Source organism: Ictidomys tridecemlineatus, chromosome 13, assembly GCF_052094955.1.
Source record: "Ictidomys tridecemlineatus isolate mIctTri1 chromosome 13, mIctTri1.hap1, whole genome shotgun sequence".
Classification (NCBI taxonomy): domain Eukaryota; kingdom Metazoa; phylum Chordata; class Mammalia; order Rodentia; family Sciuridae; genus Ictidomys; species Ictidomys tridecemlineatus.
Window position 1 is genome coordinate 35,510,798 of NC_135489.1, and position 23,490 is coordinate 35,534,287.

General features: G+C 36.1%; 1 protein-coding gene across 3 annotated transcripts in view; it reads right to left on the bottom strand.

Annotated features, from left to right (window-relative positions):
- Positions 1-6,027: 6,027 nt before the first annotated feature.
- Galnt1 (polypeptide N-acetylgalactosaminyltransferase 1) overlaps positions 6,028-23,490 on the bottom strand; it is a 122,899-nt gene continuing 105,436 nt past the window's right edge. For 2 of the 3 annotated variants that reach the window (XM_078030182.1, XM_078030181.1), the window contains exons 11-13: positions 14,794-14,892; positions 14,250-14,384; positions 6,028-8,105 (exon numbers count right to left, since the gene is read on the bottom strand). In XM_078030182.1, coding sequence (XP_077886308.1) covers positions 7,959-8,105; positions 14,250-14,384; positions 14,794-14,892 — 381 coding nt within the window. In that variant the 3' untranslated portion in view covers positions 6,028-7,958. Of the gene's footprint in view, positions 8,106-8,396; positions 9,033-14,249; positions 14,385-14,793; positions 14,893-23,490 lie in introns of those variants that run through there. The other variant, XM_078030183.1, reaches the window with a different exon arrangement.

Here is a 23,490-nt window from a genome sequence, read left to right on the forward strand (position 1 = left end):
AACTGCAAAATCTGTGAAGCAAAAAACTCAAAGAACTGAAAGTAGAAATAGATACATCCACAGATATATTTGGAGAATTTGACATCCTTCTCTTAACAATTCATAGAACAACTAGACAGAAGATTAGCAAGACTATACAAGAATTTAACATCATCAACCAGCAGAATCTAATTGACATTTGCAGAATGCTTTACTCAACAACAAGAGAATATGCATTCTTTTTCAGGTGCCCATGGAACATTTTTCCAGTAAAAATCATAACCTGGCCTTAAAACAAATCTCAACAAATTTAAAAGAATTAAAACCATACAGATTGCATTGTCCCACCATAATGAGTTCAAATTAGAAATCAATAACAGGAAAAAAATAAACAGAAGCACTCCCCATTAGCAACTAGTCCGAAATAAGCTCAAAGCAAACAGAAGTAAAGAGAGAATAAAAACGAGGGTAGCAGAATCAATAGAAATGAGAAATGGAAAAATAATAAAAGAAATTTCCAAGTCCAGATGGTTTAACTGGAGAAGTCTGCCAAACATTTGAAGAATTCTACACTAATTATATAAATCTCTTCCTCAAAGTAGAAAACAAGGGATTACTTCCTAACCCATTTTATGAAGTAGTATTAACTTGTTACCAAACTGCACAAAGATAGTACAAGAAAGTAAACTATGAAGCCGGGCATGGTGGCACATGCCTGTAATCCCAGCAGCTTGGGAGGCTGAGGCAGGAGTATCTCAAGTTCAGAGCCAGGCCTAGCAACTTAGCTAAGTAACTCACCAAGACCTTGTCTCTAAATAAAATACAAAAAAAAAAAAAAAAAAAGAGTTGGGGATGTGGTTCAGTGGTTGAATGACTGTGGGTTCAATCCCTGGTACCAAGAAAGAAAATAAACTATAGACCAATATCTCATGTGAATATGGCTGTAAAAATCCTTAACAAAATATTGGCAAACTCAACTCATGAATCTGTAAATGAATTATATAACAAGTCTTAATGGTGGGGGAATTATTCCAGAGGTGCAAGGCTAGTGGCTATTTCAATATGTAAAAATAAATTAAATTAACCTATCATTGTATTAACTTCATATTGCTGCTGTAACAAATTACCACAAACTAGTGACTTTAAAACACAAGTTTATTGTCTTACAGTTCTGGAGGTCAGAAGTTCTAAATAGGTTTCACTGGGCAACAATCAAGTGTTAGTAGAGTTGTATTCCCTTCTTCAAAGTCAGCAATGGCTGGTGAAGTCTTTGTTGTATCACATCTCTCTGGCCTGACTCTATTGTCTCCATCTTCCACATTGAAGGATATGTGATTACACTACCACTGAGACAATCCAGGATAACTTCCCCATCTCAGATAGCTACAACCTCAATTCCCCTTTGTGAACATTCACAAATTCTAGGGACTAGGACATGACCTTCTTTGGGAGGCATTATTCTTTAAGATTCACTTGTATCTCACATGCAATTTCCCCAAACCAAGATGCCCCAGTGTCTCAACAGGATCAAGCCCAACAATTTCATCTAAGTGTTATCAACTCCAAATCACAAAATTTCATCACTTAAATCAGATATGGATGGTGATCTGTTTATAATCTCTTCTGGAGAAGAATTATCTCCCTAGGTGCTAATTAGTAGAAATATTTTGTTTTTTTCCCTGAGCTCCAGGCTAGAACATGCACAAGCCCATGTGGTGCCATAGCAGGGCAGACATCCTAACCTCTCTCTGGGATTGCAGTCACTGGTCCTCATTTCTTAGGCAAACACCTGCAGCAGCATCCTTGACTCCTTTGTTTCTCTCACATCCACATCCTGTCAATCCATCAGTGATGGCTCACTTTTGCTTTTTGTGATGCTGAGAAACCCAGGGCCTTGGGCATGCTAGGCAGGTGCTCTACTGCTGAGCTGCATCCTCAGTCCTGTTAGGTTTATCTTTAAAATCCACAGCTCCATTCTGCCCAGTCGCAGCCCCCACTGCATCCCAAGCTCTCTCATTCATGGGGTCCTTAAAGCACTCTTTCTGGAGCGTTGCTGACACTGTTAGTTCTAGCAGAAGATTCTCCTCACAGCAGCCAGAGTGACTTTTTTGAAACTTATGTCAGCTCGTGCCACTCCCTGGCTCAAAACCATCCTTCCTATCACACTCTGATTATAGTCCGAGTCCTCATTATGGTTTGTAGGGCTCACTTACTCTGGCTCCTGCCTGCTTCCCAACACTGTCTTGGACTCTTCCCTGTCTCCTCATTATGCCTGGTCACACAGCCTGATCAGTCTTCTAGCTTGCTGACCTTGTCCATGTCCCAGGGCCTGTGCTGTGCCCTCACTGTTCCCCCATGAGGAACACTCCCCTGTTGACCTATGGCTTATTCTTTTGTGCCTTTGGGGCTCTGATCAAAGGTCTCCTCTTCAAGTAGACTGTCCAACTGCTCTAGAATGGCCTCTCCCCTTGTCCATCTGCTCCCATTGGCTTCATAGCACAATCTTTATTGTTGACTTGCTTTTATTTTTGTTTCCTTCCCCCGCACAATGTCAGCTCCATGATGAGAGGGAGTTTGACCTTCTGAGTCTTTGGTGAATAATAAATAAACAAATGACAACCATCAGCAAATAGAACAAATTGTTGTTCTGGAAATTTTCCCCTCTCCTTTCTGTTTTGTGTCCTAGTGCATTGCCTGCAACTTCCTGGGCTGGTAGGCAGTAATGGTGATAGCAGATATCCTTGTTTTGTTCTGGATTTAAATAGCAAGGTCTCTGGGGTTTTATTGTTAAATATAATTTAAACTGTTGGTTTGAAGTCAAAGTGAAGTAGAATGCTTTTGAAAAAACGTGTTAGCACATGCTTTTGCAACAATTGGTAATGTCTTATCATACATGCATTGTGATATGGTTGGCTTCAAATCCTGCTCTTTCCAAGATGCCAAACTACCTCCTCACAGCTGGCCCTCTAATTTGACCACTCAATAGTCAGTATTATGAACAAGGATGGTGTCACCCTCCCTCCCTGCACCAGCCCCTCCTTCAGAAGTGCAGCAGGATGTTGCTGGCTGTACTGAAATATGGCAAAGGCCCAAGGCTGAGGACAGAAAATGACAAGCTGTTCGGGCCTATGAGATGAGACCTCAGGTCCAAGAGGCAGTCTGCATAGGCAATCTGCACTTCGAAGGACCCCAGCTGTGAATGGGAGGAGAAAGAGACAGTTTTCTCTGGTCCACAGTATGTCCTTCATCTGCTTGGGGTAGGCTTGCTGAGAACCCCCCACCCCGCCAATGCCACCCAGGAGAATGAATACATACAAGCTGCATGGCCGAGAGGATCCTAGTTTCTAAGCACCAAGTAAGGTGGTAAAGGAGCCCTCTGGGAGTTGGCCTCAAGGCCAGCTCCACTTTGCCCAACTCTGGAGGGGAAGTACAACCAAGGACAAGATGAAGGTCACTGGTAGGCCCAGTGAAAACACCAAGGGAAGGAGAAATGCAGAGAGGAAGCAATTGCTGAGATCTCTGCTCATTTTTTTTTTTTTTTTGCCTTTTAGTTGTTTTCTTCTTGACTTTTTGGAATTCCATGCTGGGTACACTTAATCAGCCATAGATTTGAGAAGTTTATATGCAGACTGGGGGGTCCCTCTAACTACCTGGGATTTTTCTCCCTCAACTTCCAGCCATTCTGTTTGCTCCCAGGACTGTGGTCTCCCCAGCTTTAATCCTATAGTTACAATCTGTGTAAACTCTACCTCCAGTGTGCTGCATGCATGGGGAATGCTTTCTGGGAAAAAGCTGTGTTCTTACCCAGTACTTTATTGAGGTATAATATACATAAAGTAAAATGTATGTATGTTAAGTATAAAGGTCAATAAATTCTTATTTTTCCCAATAAATTAGTTTTTCTTGTTCAACAAGTTTTATATCCCTATTTTGTCAGTTAATTCATTCTTTCAATTTAGAATAGTATCTAATGTATAAGTTTATCTTTATTTATCCAGTAACTTATTACTGTTGAAGTGTAATTACTGAGTCACAAGGTAAGCATGTTTACCTAGGAACTAGCAAAGTCTTTCCCAAGGTGATTATATGCCATCCTACATTCTAATAGTTACTCCGTTATCACCATTTGACAGGTATGCATTGGTATGTCCTGTGATTTCATTTTGCATTCTCTGATGACTAATGTTTACCACACTTTCCTATACTATTTGTGTAGCATTTGAATGGCTTCTATGAAAGTGTGTATTCAAATCACCTACTCATTTTTATATTAGGTTGTTAACAATGTTTTTTATTAAAGTTTTTTTTTTCTGGATGAGTTATATGTGTTCTAATATTTTCTTAAGCCATGGCACTTTAGCAGCATCTTTTTGATGAGAAACATCTAATTTTGATGAAATTTACCTTTAGATTTAATAGTTCAACCCCAAGGTCTTTAAAAATACTTTTTTCTTCTGCAAAATGTATTGTTTTGTCTTTCACACTTAGATCTATAATGCCTTTTCAAAAAATTGTGTACGGTACACAGAATGCATCAGTGTTTTATTGTACAAATAGCCACTACTCAGTTTCAATAGGAAAAACTTTCCTTTCCTATTGATTTGCTTAGTATTTTTATTGAAAAGTAAATGACCATGTATAATAGGTCTATTTCTGGACTCTTATCTATTGATATATTCTAACTCTAGTATCACACACTCTTACTTATTGCAACTTTAGAGGAAAAAATCTTGAAATTTGGGAAGTGTCAAGTCCTCCAGTCTTATTTTCCTTCTTCCACATTACATCTTAGTCAATCTGTATCTACTGCATTTCCACTTGTCAATTTCTACAAAGCCTAGAGAGGGATCTTGATTTCATTGAATCTATAAATCAATTTGTGGGAAACTGACATCTTAATATTATGCAATCTTCCAATCAATAACAATAGTGTATCTATTGTGTGTGGTTTTTCTTAGCACTGTTATCTAGTTTTCAGGTTAGAGGACTTATACATCTTTTGTCTTCCACAACTTTCTTCTTAGATATTTGACTTTGTTAATTATATTTCATTATAAATGGCATATTTTAAAATTTAATTTCAACTGTTTATTTAAAATGTATACATATGCAATCGAGTTTTGTATTTTGCTTTATCCTGAAAATGGCAGAAAAATAAAGTAACTCTTTGTATACACCTTTCACAGTTATCACTTTCAGAAATACTACCTTCTGAATTTCTCCTCTGAAAAACATGTAAACCTTGGAGTTTAATTTGTTCTTGGTATTTATTTGTGGAAGGTAAGAGCACTAAAGCCTACAGAAAGAAACCTGTTTTTTTTTTTTTTTTTTTTTAGCTAAATGGAGAACAGGGAAAAAAACACAAAGGCCTGCATGGTGTGTTACATTTGCAGAATGGTAAACAAAGTGGTATTTCTCAGGAATACCAATTAGGAAAGGCAGACTATTACAATGGACTGAGATTAAGATTGGGTGAATAGGTTTACTGAGATTCAAATTATCTTTAGTTGTCACTTATAAAATTCTTCACTGGGCTGGGGCTGTGGCTCAGCAGCAGAGCGCTTGCCTAGCATGTATGAGGCACTGGGTTGGATCCTCAGTAGCACATAAAAATACAATAAAGGCATTCTGTCCATCTACAACTACAAAAAAATTTTTTTTTAATTCTTCACTGGTCAAATACTAGTTGTATGTATTCATCCCTTGCTTTTTCTTTTCATTCTCAATTTCATTTGTAATAGAGAGATTAGCATCTCTAATCTACAAACAGCTATGATAAAAAGGGATCCATTTGAATTTCAAATAAAACTAATGTAAGGCACAACTATTCAGGAATCTTTTATATTTTCAAAATATTTAGGAATATTTTAATTAGAAAAATAAAGGCAATGGGATTTCTATCAGATTCTAAAAGTACCCATGAATTAAATCACTCATATCCCCCACTTAAAAAAAAACAAACCAAATCAAACCTTAAATTACATTGCTATTAAGCTTTCTTATAGTAAGGAATAAGACCAAGCTATGCTAAAGTACAAAAACCTGAAATTCTGAGCATGAAAATAATTTATTGATTAGACATCTGATTTGTTCAAGCAGTAGGCCTAATGAAGACAGAATTAACACAGCTCATGGAATAGAAAAAAAGATTCCATCCAGCACCTGCATCATTTCATATTTCCTGGGGACAGATTATGCATTCTGTATCACAGCCTCACCCTAAAGCATCCACATGTGCTTGATGTTGATGAACTTGAATTGGATATAAGAAACTTCATGTTTGGCAAGTATCATCAATGATGTTACTTTCAGAAACAATTCTTAGGCACTAGAAATAGCACTGCCTGCAGTGAGTCTTTGAAAACCAAAGAAAAGAATACCATCAAATATAATCTTAAAAACAGGAAGGAAAATATATGCATTTTCGTGAATGAATTGTTTTACATATCAGGAAAAAATGTTGCAATGAGGTTTTCTTTCTAGGAGAATTAAAAAGTAACTTTTAATTGACAGGTGATTTTTGTGGTATGAAAAATCAGAGAAAAATAAAACCAATTTAATCTAAATGGAATTTAAAAAGAAATGCAGGACTAGTAATATGCACTTCTTTGGCTAACTTATTAAAAACTGCTAATTAAACATTTTCAGTCAAATTTTATTAAAAAAAAAGCAGCAGATCAACATTACAATTCAAGAATCTAATCTAAATATGTACTTGACAATGAAGCACATCTGAGTATGGAGTGAAAAAGGTTTTCCAAAAAAAAACCATCAAATATATTATCTCCAAATACCAAAATTATAAACCACTCCTTGAAAGCCTTTTGTTAAATGAAATCATAAAGAACTGAAGATTTATTGCTGTGAAAACAAATCTGTAGTACAGTAGTATGAATCTTGGGTATTAAGCATAATCAGCTGAATCAAGTTAGGAAGGTGAAAATGTGGTAAGAAGAATGTGTGTGTGTGTGTGTGTGTGTGTGTGTGTGTGTGTGTGTGTATGTGACAGAGGGGGGGGAGAGAGAGAGAAAGGGAGAGGGAGAGAGAGAATGAGAATGAGAGAGAAAAGGGAGGGAGGGAGAGAAACAGACAGAAGACCGAGACTGTAAGCCAGTTGACCCAAGAACAACTGATATCTAACTTGTTCAGTTGAGACCAGGCATCATGTTAATTCTCCATTTTTTAGAAGGCAATTAAAAGTCACAATTCCAACAGCCCACAAATCAAATAAAGATACTGTAGAAAGAAATTAAAACTATGTTCAAAGAGCTTTTTCTCCCAGCTCATTTTCAGCACCCCAAGGAAAATAAAAGCATCCATGACTATCACAGATGAAAATAAAATGAACGTCATTGGAATCAGTTATTTTTCCCCACTGAGGTATAAAATCTATATAGAAATTTGATACTATACTATAACAAATTGTACTTCTCATAGTTCTGTTTTAATTTTGTTTAAACCCTGTTTAATATAGTTTTTTTTAATGTAAAAATGTTGTTTTCATGATTCTGTATCTGGTTTCAGTTCTTTTTCATTTGCTTTTATGTCAATGTTTAATATACTGGCTACCAGTTCTAATCAGGAAAAAAATCTTGGTAATCTCTTCATTGACAGCACACTCAGCAGAAATTACTGATGTGCAAGCAAACCATAAAAGGTGCAGCTCTCCAGAAAGCACATTTTGTTGACTGTTTCACTGTCTGAATATTCTTTTCCATGATTCTTGATGAAAGACTCTTTCAATCTTGTAAACATCAGTGTGCACAGTCTCACTACTATGCAGTTTCACGTCCTTGGACAGGAAGGCTGGTTCACAGCTAGTGAAAAGCTAGAGGAGTCTGAGTTTTAATGGCTGATAAATCTTACATCCCGCAGAGGAGGAAAGCACTTTTCCTTTTTTGCTACTTAAGAATGTGGCAGAAACGTATGCTGAGGTAGCCCAGTCAATCCTTATTTTTTCTTTTTTTAAAAATTTGGTCTCAGAATATTTCTGGAAGGGTGACATTTCGAAGAAGCCACTGCTGGGACCGGCTTCCACTGCAGTCTCTAATGCTGGGCACCTGGCTGTCCTCTTCCGTGGCTTTATCCAGGCACTGATTACTGTTCACATGCTGCAGGGTTAATTTCTGAAAATGACAGGGGGAAAAAAAAAAAGAAATCTTAACATGAAAGTGGAGAAGAAAAACATCACCACCCCCACCCCACCCCCCCCCCCGCTTTTCTTGGTACTGGGGATTGAACCCAGGGGTGCTCAATCACTAGGCTACTTCCCTCGTCCTATTTTATTTTGAGACAGTCTTGTTAAGTTGCTTAGGGCCTAAGTTGATAAAGCTGGCTTCAAATTCGCTATCCTGCTTCAGCATCCCTGGTTGCTAGGATTACAGGTGTTGTACCATCACATCCAGCTTCAACTATCATTTTGGTGATTACTAAATTTGTCCGTACAAAAGATTTTTGGTGAGCAGTATAAATTATTTAAAAGACAACAGAGGAAATGTGCATATTTAAAGATGCATTAAGAGCTAAGTGGGAGAGAAAATCCATTTGGTTCAGTGGGGCACAATTGACCTGCAGGAAGATGACCTAATTCTAAGCCCTAATTCTGGCATACACTCCGTAACACTGTGAGAAACTTCTCTTTTTGTGAGTGTGCACTCTGGTTTCCCTAAAAAAAGAAAGAAATGAAAGAAAGGAAGACCAGATTGGTTCCTAATTTAGGATCCTCCAACCTATTTCCAAACAGCAATTTCAAAGTTTTTTCATTTCCCTGTGATAGGGCTTTTCCTGTAAATTCTGTGATTCCAAATCTCAAGCTTTAGAAATTTAGGTCCTTTTGCAGAATTAAAGTTGTATGAACACTGGGATGGCTATGATTTGGTACAAGCAATCTTAAGTCTGTGTTATATTCAATCCAAGAAAAGACTAGCCTTGTGGTTAAGGCAGGTGGTGTGGTACACAAGAACAACACAGGAACTTGAGTTAGTCTGGTTCATAGCTTGGGTAACTTGGCCTTCCTCCTTTTTAAAATGTAGATTACATATTTTGAGCAGATTCTGTGAGGTTGAGACAACAAAATTTATATAATATCTTACAAAGAAGGTACTTAACAAATGGCTGACAGATAAAGCTATGCATCTTCGTATCTACTCATTTACATTTTATAATTGATATTATCTTGTTGATTTTTAGGATAATTTCAAAAAGGCAGGAAGGAGAGTTAACAGATACACAGTTAAAATGATCCAGACTCTGATAATGTACTCTGGTCACATTAAAGTCTTCAGAATAGTTGTGGCAGGCATAAACTTCAAGTTATTTTATAAGTTCAAATGATTTTAAGGAAAGGTAGAACATCAACAAACATATTTATTTGGTTTGCTGACAATTTTAAAATAATTATTTTATCTGGAACATCTCATTTTCATGAAGTTTTTCTTTTATACCTATGTTAAAACAAAATGTAATGATTATATAACAACTATTTTGGCTTCTAGTCATTCACTATTCTTGTGTTAAAACAAAGTGAGAACTGGCAAAAGATGGTATACATTTGCAGATGTCTCTATCCACACTGATTTAGGTTCAGTGACTTTTGAATTCCTATAAATGCATAAAAACGGAACCAAAAAAGAGTGGATGCTTTAATTTTTCACACAGATGCTGTGTAATTTATTGGCTGATAAGGTGGGCTTAGCAGTCAGATATTCCTGGAGAATTTTGGATTTGTCAACTGAAGCATAACTTAATGTAACTCGTCTTCAAAACAACCTCTCTGACACTCAGTATTCTCACTATAAAAAGGAAGCAAAAATACTCACTTCATTGGGTTTTTGTGAGGAAACAATGAGAAAATGTACACGAAGTGTTATCTAGTCTGGACTAAGAACTTGACAAATGGTACTTATTAGAAATCAATATCCTAGCTACACCCTGGGCAGCCATGAACACAATCTAGCAGCCCGACATACTACTAGACTGCTGAAGCTCTGCATGCACACTGTTGCCAAAGCAGTCATATAAACAATGCAGAACAAGAACAAATTCAGCAAAGCAGCAGGATACAAATTCAACATACAAAAATCAATAGCTTTTCTATACACCAATAATGAACCCAATGAAAAGAAGTCAGGAAAATAATTCCATACATGATAGCCTTAAACCAAAACAAGGGAATAAATCTAACAAGGAGGTGAAAGATCTCTACAATGAAAATTATAGAACACTGAAGAAAAAAATTAAAGAAGACATTAAAGGTAGGAAGACCTCTATGTTCTTAGGCAAAATTAATACTATTTTTAAATGACTGTATTATTAAAAAAAGTGATTTATAGATTTAATAAAACTCCCACCAAAATACCAATGACAGGCTGGGATCATAGCTCAGTGGTAGAGCGCTTGTGCCTTGCAGGGGTGAGGCACTGGGTTCAATTCTCAGCACTGCATATAAATAAATGAATAAAATAAATATCCATCAACAACTAAAAAACAATTAAGATTATGAATAGAGAACCTACAGAATAGGAGAAATCTTTGCTAGCTACTCTCTGATAGAGGATTAATATATAAAGAATATATAAAGAACTCAAAAAACTTAACACCAGGGCTGGGGCTGGGGCTGAGTGGTAGAGTGCTTGCCTAGCATGTGTGAGGCCCTGGGTTCGATCCTTAGCGGGAAACATTTCAATATATAAATGCAGGCATCAACTTCCTTAATAAGACTCAGTAAATGATGAATAAATAAGGCTCAGTAAATAACAATAAGAATCTATAAGTGGAATGGCATCAAATTAAAATGCTTCTGCACAGCAAAAGAAAAAATTAAGAGCATGAAAAGAAGCCTATGAATGAGAGAAAATTTTCACCAGTTACGCTTCTGATAGGGCATGAACTAAATACTCATTTCTCAAAAGAAGAAATGCAAACGGCCAACAAATATATATAAAAAAAAATGTTCAATATCCTGAGTAATCAAGAAAATGCAAATTAAAACTACACTGAAATCTCATTTCATTTAGTTAGAGTGGCAATCATCATCTATGTATATCAAAGTGCATAAATGCATTCTACTGTCATGTGTAATTAATTAAAACAAAAAAATTCTTAAAAAGAATATAAATAAAAGATGATGGTGAAAATGTGGGGATAAAGAAACACTTGTATAATGTTGGTAAGATTGTAAATTAGCATAACCACAATGGAGATTCCTCAAAAGACTAGGAATGAAAACAAGGGATGAACTAGCTATTCTGCTCTTTGGTGTTTATCCAAAATAACTAAAACTAGCATATTATATTGATACAGGCACATCAATGTTTGAGTCTTGTCTTTTTTTTGTGTGTGTGTGGTGTTGGGGATTGAACTCAGGACCTCACACATATGAGGCATAGCATGCTATACCACTGAGCCATATTCCTAGTCCTATCATTAATGTTTATAGCAGTGCAATTCACAATAGCCAAGTTATAGAACCAGCCTAGGTGTCACCTACACATGAATGGATAAAGAATATGTGGTATATACACAATGAAATTTTATTCAGCCATAAAGAAGACTGAAATTATGCCATTTGCTGGTAAATAGATGGAATTAAAGAACATTATGCTAAATGAAATAAGCCAGACTCACAAAGTCAAGGATCGAATATTTTCTCATATGCGAGAAGCTAGACAGAAAAAAGAAATTGAAAAAAAAAAAAAGGGAGGGATCTCACAAAAATAGGAGAGAGACCAGTAGAACAGAGAAGGGAGGTTGGGGGGAGGAAAGAGGTAAGGTGAGGGAAAGGGGAAGTATTGGGGAATAAAATGGAACAAACTATGTACATGTATGAATATGTCATAATGAACTCCACTATTATGTATAATATAATGTACTACAATTAAAAAAAAACCCTCAAACATTGCAAAACTCCCTGCAAAGCTTGTTCTATTGACATTCTTCCTCAGGCCCATGGCCAATATTATTAAAAACTGAAAGAAATTTAAGTACAATAAAAATTTGGTTGGATAATTCTCTTTTTCAAATCCCAATTTCTAAAAATGTGCATTTCATTTATCTAGATTAATTCAAATAAACTTGAAACAAATTGGGTTACTGTTTGGTACTGATTATTTAACTGTTTAACAACAGTATAAAATTCTCATAATTCAATTGAACAGCCCCCCAGAGACCTGGACTCTGGTGAAGAATCTTGTTCCAGATAAGGTTCTGGTAACTGACATGGGGTGAAGAGCTCTGTGGCTAGTGACACTGTGAGCTTTGTCATCTCAGGACTCAACAGAAAACCCAGCTAATACTGACTAGACTCCACATACAGAAAGCTCAATTAAGGCAACTAGACAGGCAAGTGACAAATATCTACCTTTAATCTTTGAAGAGGATAAAAGTTATAATTAATTTTTACAAAAAGTCTACATATAAGCTAGAAAAAATAATTTGCCCACCTCCTGCCCTGATCCCTAGATATAATGGGGTTTCAAGCCACACTGTAGTCTAGAAGGGACAACTGTAAGTAGTCATAGCAAAAGAGGATGGTGTTACATTATAAAATTTATGTAACATATAATATAAACAAGATTTAAAGATATATAAATAAAGAAATTTAATTAAAGACACCATGGTATTATATAAAAAATCCTAGACCAAAAATCAAGAATCCCAGTTTTGAGATCTAGTTTGTACCATTACCTGTTCTGTGACCTTGGGCAACTGAGTTCCATTCTGGGCTTCATTTTATACTCACACAAAACAGTGTCCTGGATTTTATTTCTAGGGTTCCTTTGAAATCCAAGATTTCATTATTCTGAGTTTACATTTATAAATTACTGATATAAATATTTTGTTCTCTCTCTAGTTTGTTATGTTTTCAACAGCTAGAAGCAGGATAATTCTGATGGATTGTTCCCCTCTAGAGTTCCCTACTACAGTCAGCTCAGGCTGCTGGAGGTGGACCAGTACTGCAGCTTGACTTCTCCTTCTGTCCAATTTTGCCTTCTCCCTTTCCTTTTCACAGGTATTGATTAAAAAAGTGACCTCTAATAAACATCTGAACACTAAATTTTATTTTACAGACTGCTTCTGTAAAATAAATTTTGCCTTCTCCCTTTCCTTTTCACAGGTATTGATTAAAAAAGTGACCTCTAATAAACATCTGAACACTAAATTTTATTTTACAGACTGCTTCTGGGAGAAACTAGCCTATGACATTGAATTTTTAATCTCAGGAAAAAACTCTGCAAAGTGATTCGTAAGTTTTAAAACTTTACACTCAACAACCAGTTCTTTATAAATACCCCATCTCCAGCCTCTTATATTTCTAAGCAAATATTTACTTTTCAAATACCTGTTGTGGTAGACTGTGTAGGATAGCTAGACAACAGTCATTCCCAATCTTTGTCACTTGGCAATCTCATACTATAAAGACTAGAAAACCAAATGCTTAGTTTTCTGTTCTTCCTTGTCACTGAACTGGGGGTCACTATGGGATAAAGTTCTGGCCCATAAGAAATAAGCAGAGTTTGCTAAGAGGGTTGCAAAAAAAGCTTTTGCTTTCCTGAGTAAGAGCGACATATGTGGTAGCGAAACACTCCCTCTTCCCTTCTCTTTCTACTTTGAGTTTAGATGTGACAATGAGAGCTTCAGAAACCATCTTCTGGCCATATAGAAAGTTGATAATACTATAGTTATGCTATCCCTGACACCAATGTCCCATTGAATCTATACCCGAAACCACTGACCTCCAGATTTACATAAGAAAAATAAATGCTTATTTATTTAAGCTACTATAAGGAGTTTTAATATTGCCTAATTAACACACTGTAAATTTCCAGTAAACTTAAAAGTGGGAGGTTTTTCAGACTAGTGGGATTCTACATCATATATAATCAGAGAATGAGAAATTATACTCCATTATATATGATGTATCAAAGTATACTCTATTGTCATGTATAACTAATTAAAAGAAAAAAATTTAATTAAGTTCTCCAATGATTAAAAAAAAAAAAAAGTTTTGGTTGTCACAATGACTGTGCCACTGGCACTTCTGCCTCATGCCAGAGATACTCTATATCCTTCAATGCATGGGGCAGGCACAGCCAAAAGAGCAGTAGCATGCACCACATCATTCCAGAAGAGACTATTCAGGCCATTTCCAATGGCTGTATTAACCATATTAGTTGATATTAGTCATTGTAGCTATGAAGAATATAAACATACTTAATGACAGTGACAGTCTAATTATTTTATTCCTATAGGCTACTGGATAGGTAACTTACCACTGGGTCATACTCCCAGAGCTGGTTGCCTTTTAGGTGATGGCACTTGAGCATGGTAACTGGGCCATTAAGTTTGGAAACATCTAAGCAAAGATCATCTGTTCTAATTTCTTTATTGGCAGTATAAGAGAAAACCTGGAAAACAAAATGGAAACATGTAAGCTTTAATAACAAACAAACAAACAATTAGCCAGTATTTCATATACTCAATAACCTAAGAGGGAAAAACACAATTCTAAGAAACACAATTCTGCATTTTATTGAATTAATAGAGACTTAAATGACTCATAAAAGCTACCACCAGGTTTATACAGAAAAAAGTAAAAATGGCATTAGTTCTCTGCATACACTAAGTGTGCTGTCAGGGAGTATAATTTCACTAGAAAGCACAAAATAAATTTTGTGTTCAGCAATGTTAATATAGTTCTCACAAAGGGCCTGTTACAGGAAAATATTTCCTGAATGATGTCACAGATAAAAAGGGCAAAGTAAAAACAGACTTAAAAATATTCTCCTTTTTATAAGTTAATATTAAGATACTTACCTGATTGCCTCCCATACCATGACAATTAAAAATTCCAACTTTTTCATTCTCTTTTCTAGCCATGTTATCTAGACACTGATTTGTTTCCACATTTCGTATCTATGGGACAACAATGAAAATATCAGAAGTTAGAAGGGTTAACTAGACAGATAAACACATATACACTAAAAAATCAATTTAAGTTTTCCCCATACTACCATGAAATGACACTGGATTCCCCATATAAAGGTGGTAGGCTGGGGTGGTTTGTGGAGAGGATCAGTAACTGGCTACCTAAAATTCTTTGGTCTAAAAAGAAATATATATAAATAATTTCTGTGTTTAAGAGGGAAAATCCTTTAAATTCTTTTTCCTTCATTCTTCTAATGTTCTCTAGAATTTGTATTTAGTCTAATAAAGTCTTCTCTAGCTAAACAATGTAACAACTCCCTAAGGACACAAATAATAATCAAGACAAGCATATTATATTACTTTTGGTAACTACTCTGATGACTTTTCTGGATACTTAAGATGGGCATTTTCTAGTCAAAGACCTTGGAAATTGGCTTATTTTGGAAGCCTAGGCATGGTATAGTATAATACAAACTTTACTCTTTCATTAGACATTTATCAATTACACAAAAGGAATTTAAATCAGTCATTAGACTTGTGAGAAATATTTTGAGCAATGCCCCTTGACACTTTGCTTTCTTTAAATCACTGCAGCTTCAAAGCACTTGATAAATTAACAGACACCTGAAAGTCCTAAATCTATTACCCTGCATGGTATTGTTAGCAGGTATGCCAGGGGGAAAGGTGTGATAGACTACATTTGTCATGTTATGTAGACAGAAAAATCTAATTTTGTGTGATGAAGTAGGGTTAAAGTTAAAAGCACAAATGTCATTTACTTTTATAAACAATTATATGGTTTACATATTATTCCAATATTTTAATAAGGCACTAAGAAGGCCAGATACATAAAAGTACAACTATTATTCCCAGGTAGCCAGGAATAAGAATTGAGGCTCTGGCACAGGAGACCCAGATTTAAATCCAAGTGGCCCAAACCTTTTAAAATCAGTAATGGCAATCAGGGTTAGCAGAGGGATGGGGGGAGTGATGTCTAACAACTCTATAGTGAGGTTATGTAAGACACTGCATCAAAGTATCTACTTAAGAGTCCAGTACAGCTTGATTCAGAAACAGCAAGAATCTGCAGTGTTACATTATCACTAGTCACCAACATGTGGCTATTCACTCTATTCAAAACAGATTTTTCAACTTTTTAATATTAATAGTTCCTCATCCAATATTTTAATGTGCTCCCATCCCACCTTGAGAATTGCTACCTGAAACATATCTCATTATCATTCCTCAAAAAACTTTCCCTATTCTCCTGATTATCATTAATCTTACAACTTGTCCAATATTCAAGTTGGAAATCCCAAGGTCTTTTTTTGCTTCTGAGTGCAATATATCACATTAGTGTGTGGTAATTCTTTTACTACAAGATTCATATACATACAAGCGTATATGGATGTGGATACACACACACACACACATTTTGTTACTGGGGATTGAATACTCTGTTGCTTAGCCACATCCCTGGCCCTTTTTATTTTTCATTTTGAGACTGGGTCTTGCTAAGTTGCTGAGAATACAGGGATGTGCCATTGTGCCTGGCTAATTCATATCATCTTTTAAATCTATTATTTAAATTCAGGAACCCATTACTTAATAAGAAATAATGTTTTATAATTAAACACAGATTTGCATAGAGCAAATCTTCCTATACCACAGTTGGAAATCAATTAATACTTGATGATGATGGCTATCTTACTTGAAAAAGAATTCAAGTTATGACAAGATGATGTATTCATACAAATCAATTATTCCTTATAGTTTTGATTAAAATATCAAACTCTCCAATTCTTTTTCTTTTTTTTTTCTTCCAAACACAGATGTAAAAGTTGCTGAAGAATGGGGATACATACGACAAGAATGATTATTAGAGTAGAACCAATGTTATCCCTGGCTTCTCAATGAACAAAATAGCTATTTTGTTAAATAACTGACTAATCTTACAACTAACTTGTCCAATATTTATCAATTCAATATTTGTTATCCAATATTTATTTACAATTCTTTAATCAAACTTAAAATATATTTTTTTAAAAATGCAATACTCCCCAAACATAACAAGGCTTCTTATCACTTTTTAAGTATTTTATAATAAATTAACTTTGGCCATTTTGCTTTTTATAAGTGATATGCTGCTAATAAATGATATCAAATAAATTGTGCTTAACTCTGCTAGGCACTGTTCTATGAGATCTGTATAAGAGCTTATATCATAGATATAGTATTCACGACTAATTTTGGGTTGTTGTCTGAAATGAGAGCTGATTTCTATCCCTTGGGGTTACTACTGACTTCTAGATGCAGAAAGTGAAGTTTCTACAAGAACTAGATGCTTCCCATCAGCTGTTAAAAGTAAGGGAAAAATAGCCTATATCAGTAAAATGTGGCAGTGAGTCCCAGGTGAGATGGGAAGTCAGAGACCCAGTGTTAGGGCCTCTGGTAGGGCCTGGTGACAAATCTCCAAAAGGCAGGGAAAGTGAAGAGATGACCTGAAAGTGAAGAGATGTCCTGCAGATTAGGTTTCTGGAAGAGGGCAGTTAATGAAGTTTTAATCTTGAGTGGCTTTAATATTAGCAGGAAGAGAGGTGTGTTTGCCTCAACAAATTTGTAGCATCTTTGTTGCTGGAAGGGTATGTCTGCTTGCCCCAGGTGGGTTGCTTTATACACTGGTTGGCTAGATGATGCAATTTTGGGGGAATATCCCTCTTCTTGTAAAACTGTATGTGGATTACCTCACCTATTGGGTGTTTTCTCAAGAATATACTAAAAATCAGGATGACTCATAGGTCAGGTTTTTGTTTTGTGTGTGTGGTGCTTAGGATTGAATCCAGAGTCTTATGCATAAGAGGCAAGCACTCTGCCAACTGAGCTATATCCCCAGACTTTGAGGGTCAGTTTAGGAAACAATTTTATTAGGATCCTAGGAGGCAAAGGATCACCTAGTAGAATTAATTATCTGGTGGGAGTTAAATATGAAGAGCTTCTGGAGAAGAGAAAAATTAGGACATTTTCTAAGGATGTTGAATTAGATGCTCAAAAGTTGTAATTCCATATGGCTTTAAGAATATGCAAATAATTGTTAGCTTTCTAGAGAGACATGGAGGGTAAAAATGACGGCAACACCTCAATGTTTACTTTGCAATGGACATAGGTACTAGGGTTGGCTATTCAACACCTGACACTTTAAAGAATATTTGGCTGGGGTTGTAGCTCAGTGGTAGAAGGCTTGCCTTGCATACGTGAGGCCCTGGGTTCGATCCTCAACACTACAAAAATAAATAAACAAATAAAGATATTGTGTCCATCTACAACTAAAAAAAAAAAAAAGAAAAGAATATCTGAAACAAGAATGTTAGAAAAATATAGAATGCTATCAAACATATAGGCATGTTATTAGGGAGAAGAAAAATATGTGCAAGAACGTAAGACTAGCTAATGTAAGGATATTCTAGGCAAATGCCTCCTTTGTTGGAATTAAAAAAAAAAGTACAAATCTTCTGAAAAGTTAGGCAGTATACTGAATTTCAATACAAAGAAAGAAGAGGCTAACTTCTTTTTGGTTTTCCCCAGTCATTCAAGGTTTTACCCCACCTTCTGGTGTACATACAGTGCAAGGCTAACTTTTCAGGGGTCTTACAATGCTATTAATTCTTTTTAGTTTGTTTACCTTCCAAATCACACCTTGATGACTATCATAGAGTATGTTTCCTTGTTTGGTAACATACTCATAGCAACTAAGATTCTATATCATTAGGAACCCTTGAACTAAAAAGCTGATTTGATATGGGAAAAGAAGGGAGCTCTTTCTGGTTGAAGTGGAAATTCCTGAGCATCTGTATGGTCCTGATGCTCTCCTTAACCTAGTATGAAGATAACTACTGACAGGATGGCTTCGGAATTTGACATGGTACATCACACAGAGGTGTTTCAGGATAACTCAAAGTTATTTAGGAGTAAGGAGTGTCATGGAGAGTATATGTTAACTCTGATTTTTTTAAAACCAGGGAGTTTGACAAGCCAGATATGAGCATCACAACTTAGGACCCAGGCAGGGAGAAATATGTGAAATAACAAGGTAGCAGTGTAGATACAGACAGATGGATGACCTCCTGTGCTGGCTGGCTGTGTTAATGACTCCACATTATCCAACAAAACTTTCTGTAATGATGTCAATGTCTACATTTGTGCTCTTCAATACTGTAGCCATGAATGGCATATGTTCATTGAGTACTTTAAATGTGGCTAGTGTGACTGCTTAGCTAAGTTTTAAATTTTATCTTAGCTAATTTAAATTTAATGGCTATGCACTGGATGTGCAGGTTTAAATAATGACACAGAAGGAAACCTTCACTCAAATGGTGGACAACATGCTAATAAATCCAATTCATCACATCATTGACTACTCTGAAAATCATGTGGAAAGTGCTCAAGTTTGGTTTGTACTTTCTGAACAGTCCTAGGGGAACCTAAATGATTTTACAAGGCTAATTTTTTTTTTCCTCCCCCAGTGCTTGAGATCAAACCCATGATCTTGCCCATGATAGGCAGATGCTGTACTATTGAGCTATGCCCCAGCCTATGGTTCATCCTAAACAATTTACTTATGGCTGAATAATATATCTTTACTTATGTAGTCAGACATGCCACTGAGCCAAGCCAAAACCATTTTAGGCACCACATTCAGATTGTAAAAACGTCATAAAATGTTAGAAACAGGAACTCTTCTACTTGAATTGGCAATATAAGACTTATACTGGCCAGAGGCAATATCTACACTTTCAAGGTATCTGTAAGGTGAGAGCTCAGGATGTGGACACATGCAGACCCGGGCCTCATCAAGACATTACCATTACTAGCTATGATTCCTTGCAGGTAGTTATTGACTCTAATACAGGAGTGCCCAAAATCTTGATCTGAGGACACTATCTTGCAAGGTGTTGAGACATGTGCTAGTAAAAGATGGTTTCTGTGATCAAATATGCTTCGGAAATAGTAGGCTAAATAGATTTAAATAGGATTCTTTATTGAAGGACTTCTCACAGCTCTTTAATATACGGGGACTCCTGATGGAGATGGGAAATAGTGGTACAGAAAGACAGAAGAAAGATATAAAACCTCTAACACTTCCCAAACATTTATGGTCACAAAATCTGCATCTCTGTTCCCCCAGTATCTTGTTTTCCAGTCAAGAATTGTGAGGGTCATCAGGCATCAGTATTTGATTTTCTCATCATTTAAACAAGGACAAAAATCTTTTAGATTTGTTGAGAGCTCTAAGTAAAATACTAGAGAAGGCCTAGCAGAGACTCATACACAATAACTTGTTTTTCTTTCTTCATCCACAGATCCAGTAACTCTTTAACTGTACTTCTAAAGCACCAACAAGTGTATACAAACATGGTTACACTAATACATTATTTTTTACTTTAAGAGTTGAAATAATTGTGAATGTACTCATTCCTAGGAAGCCAGGCAAGAAGTCAGACCTTTTGTCTCTTAGTCTCCGCTACAGTCTCCTTCAGACTCTTGGTACCTCCATTAGGGTGGAAAACATAAAAATGTTGTCAAAGCATGTTTGGAACCTAGTATTGTGGAATCTGGATTCACTCATTCACTCTTATCCACAAGTAAAATTCTAGTTGGATCAGAGAAAGAATATGGTGTTAATGGTTAAGAGTATAGGCTCTCTTGGGGCTAGGGTTGTGGTTCAGTGGTAAAGCATTCGCCTAGCACGTGCAAGACACTGAGCACCACATAAAAATAAATAAATAAAATAAAGGTATTGTGTTCAACTACAACTAAATGAATATTAAAAAAAAAAGAGTATAGGCTTTCAAGTCAGACAATCTACATTCAACTCCTGTTTTCCATTTTGTGATTGTGACCTTAGCTATGCGTTTAAATCTTTTATTTGTGTCTCAATTTGCTTATCTGTGAACTGGGGATAATAGCATCTATCACATAGTGTTTAGGTGAGAATAAATGAATATTAACAAAGCATTTATCCTGGTGCTTAACATAAAGTATATGCTTAGTAAATGTTAGAATTACATGTTTGCCTGAAAAGGCAACTACTCAGTCCTAAGACTGACTAAACCTGTAAAGGTCTGGATTATTTGCTTTTTGTGGCCGGTTAGAATGTTCAACACCCGGATTTAGGGAGAGTATGGTGAAACCTAGTAAATCATGCTATGTATGAACATATTACAATGAGTCTTGGTTATACGTATGATTATAATGTACAAATAATGATGATGATGATGATGGAAGGGAGATCAGCATAAGAGAGCAGTAGAGTATATTGGGGAGGGGAGTGTGAGAAGGAGGGGGAAAAGAAAGGTACTAGAGAATGAGACTGATCAAATACATGTATAAATATATGTATGTGTGAAAATGGTATAATGAATCCTATTATTATGTATAATTATAATGCACCAATAAAAGTAAGCTTAAAAAAAGAATATTCATTTCCTAGATTAACAACTATTAGATACCATGAAGAAGCATGTTTATTTGACTCCAAGTCCTACAGAAGCTAAGGAAGTCAGACCTGGTTGCAGACATTTTAAATTCGATTACCATAGTCATATTTTATATTTCCCGATTTCTCCCTCTGCTCTAAAATTCTGATTTCAGATTTTCCTGAGCCCTTGAAGCATGACAAAAGAAAAACAAATTCCAGTCACTGGCAAAGGAAGGCTCACAAGGGCAAAGGTTTGATCATAATCTTAATATCCTTATCTGCACTTTGATGGGTGCTTGATAACAACACTGTCCCAGAAATCAGATCTTTAAACTAGAGTATATAACTGGTATTAAAGGCCTATTAGGCCAAGTTAATGACCCAATAACAATAAGGCCATATATGGTAATATCTGTGACTTTACCAAGGAAGACAGCTGGCAAGTGGTAGCTAAGAGACCAGCTTGCCTTGGCTGGTCTCTTATTATTAAAGTTAGACTAGTGTTTCTGAAATACGCCTATACTTCAGACCAGCCAATAGTGCTTCAGCACTCTCCAAAACTAGATCAGTTCAAAGGAAAAAACCTAACTCCTCATTTCCCATTCTAAAGGCAAGTTGCAGGAGTGACTGCTGTAAATCCTTCATGGCACATCAGCCACCTTGGGTCTTTATTGACTGGAGGGGGCTGTGGCAGAGAAAACAAGACTTTTTAATGAGACCTCAGTGAGAATCATCAGAAGCTCAAGAAACTCAACAAAACTGCTCCCTTGTTTGAGGATGAATTCCTTAAGTCACAACAAAGTTCAGAGGCAGCTCAAGTCAACCCTGTAGTAGACTCAATAACTACTAAGGATAAACATGGGAGGCAGTGCCTGCTCTAGCTCTAGAGAAAACACTACTAAGCCAAATGGTTTCACTAATCATTTGGCTCCACTTCTGTTTTCTACTTCTTTTCCCATATCCTACATTTCTGGTCCACATTTTTCCTTCTTTACTCAAGTATCTACATCACCATCACCTACTGTCACTCTCAGCCAGTAAGCTTTTATCTAACCAAAGAAGCAAGTCATTAGAAGAGAACTTCACACTTCCACCTCTAAACCTATATCTGATCTGCACTTGTCCCTGTCCTGTCTACTTTCCTTTCTAGTCCAAGGGATGAAATGCCTTCTTCCCACATCCTTAATTAATAACCTCCTCTTGTACAATAATCTTCCAACTACTTAAATACCTAACACCTTTGACTATTGGCTCTTCCTGGTTTAAAACACACACACACACACACACACACACACACACACACACACACACAAAAGTTACCATCTTAGCCAGTTTCAAGTACACTGTTCAGCAGTGTTAAGTATATTTACATTGTTGTGAAACAGATCTCTGTTCACGTCTCCTTCTTGCAAATCTAAAACTTTATACCCATTACACATCTTCTTTTCCACATCCCTTCAGCCCATAGTAGCCAGCGTCATACTTTCTGTTTCTATGAATTTGGCTACTCTAGGTACCTCACCCACGTAAGCAGAATTATGTTATTTATTGTTTTTTGTCACTGGTTTATTTCACTTAAGCATAATATCTTTAAGGTTCATCTATGTTGTAGTACATGTCAGAATTTCCTTCCTTTTTAAAGGCTGAATAATATTCTGTTATATGCAGCTACCACATTTTGTTTATTCATTCATCTATTGATGAACATCTGGGCTGCTCCCACCTCTTAGCTATGAATGGTGCTCCTATGAACATGGATACACAAATACCTCTCTGAGACCCTACTTTGGATATATAGTATAGTCAGAGATGGGACTGCTGTATCATATGGTAGCTGTATATATTTTTGAAATATTTTGGCACTGGGGATCAAATTCAGGAGTGCTTTTTCACTGAGCTATACCACCAATTCTTTTTGTTTTCTTAGACAAGGTCTCACTAAGTTGATTAGGGCCTTGCTAAGTTGAAGTTGACCTTGAACTCATTATCTTCCTGTCTCAGCCTCTCCAGCCATTGGGATTACGATGTGCACCACTACAGCCAGAGTTAACTGTATTTTTAAATTTATTTTTATTTTTTTTCTGAAGTGCTAGGAACCAAACCCAGGGTCT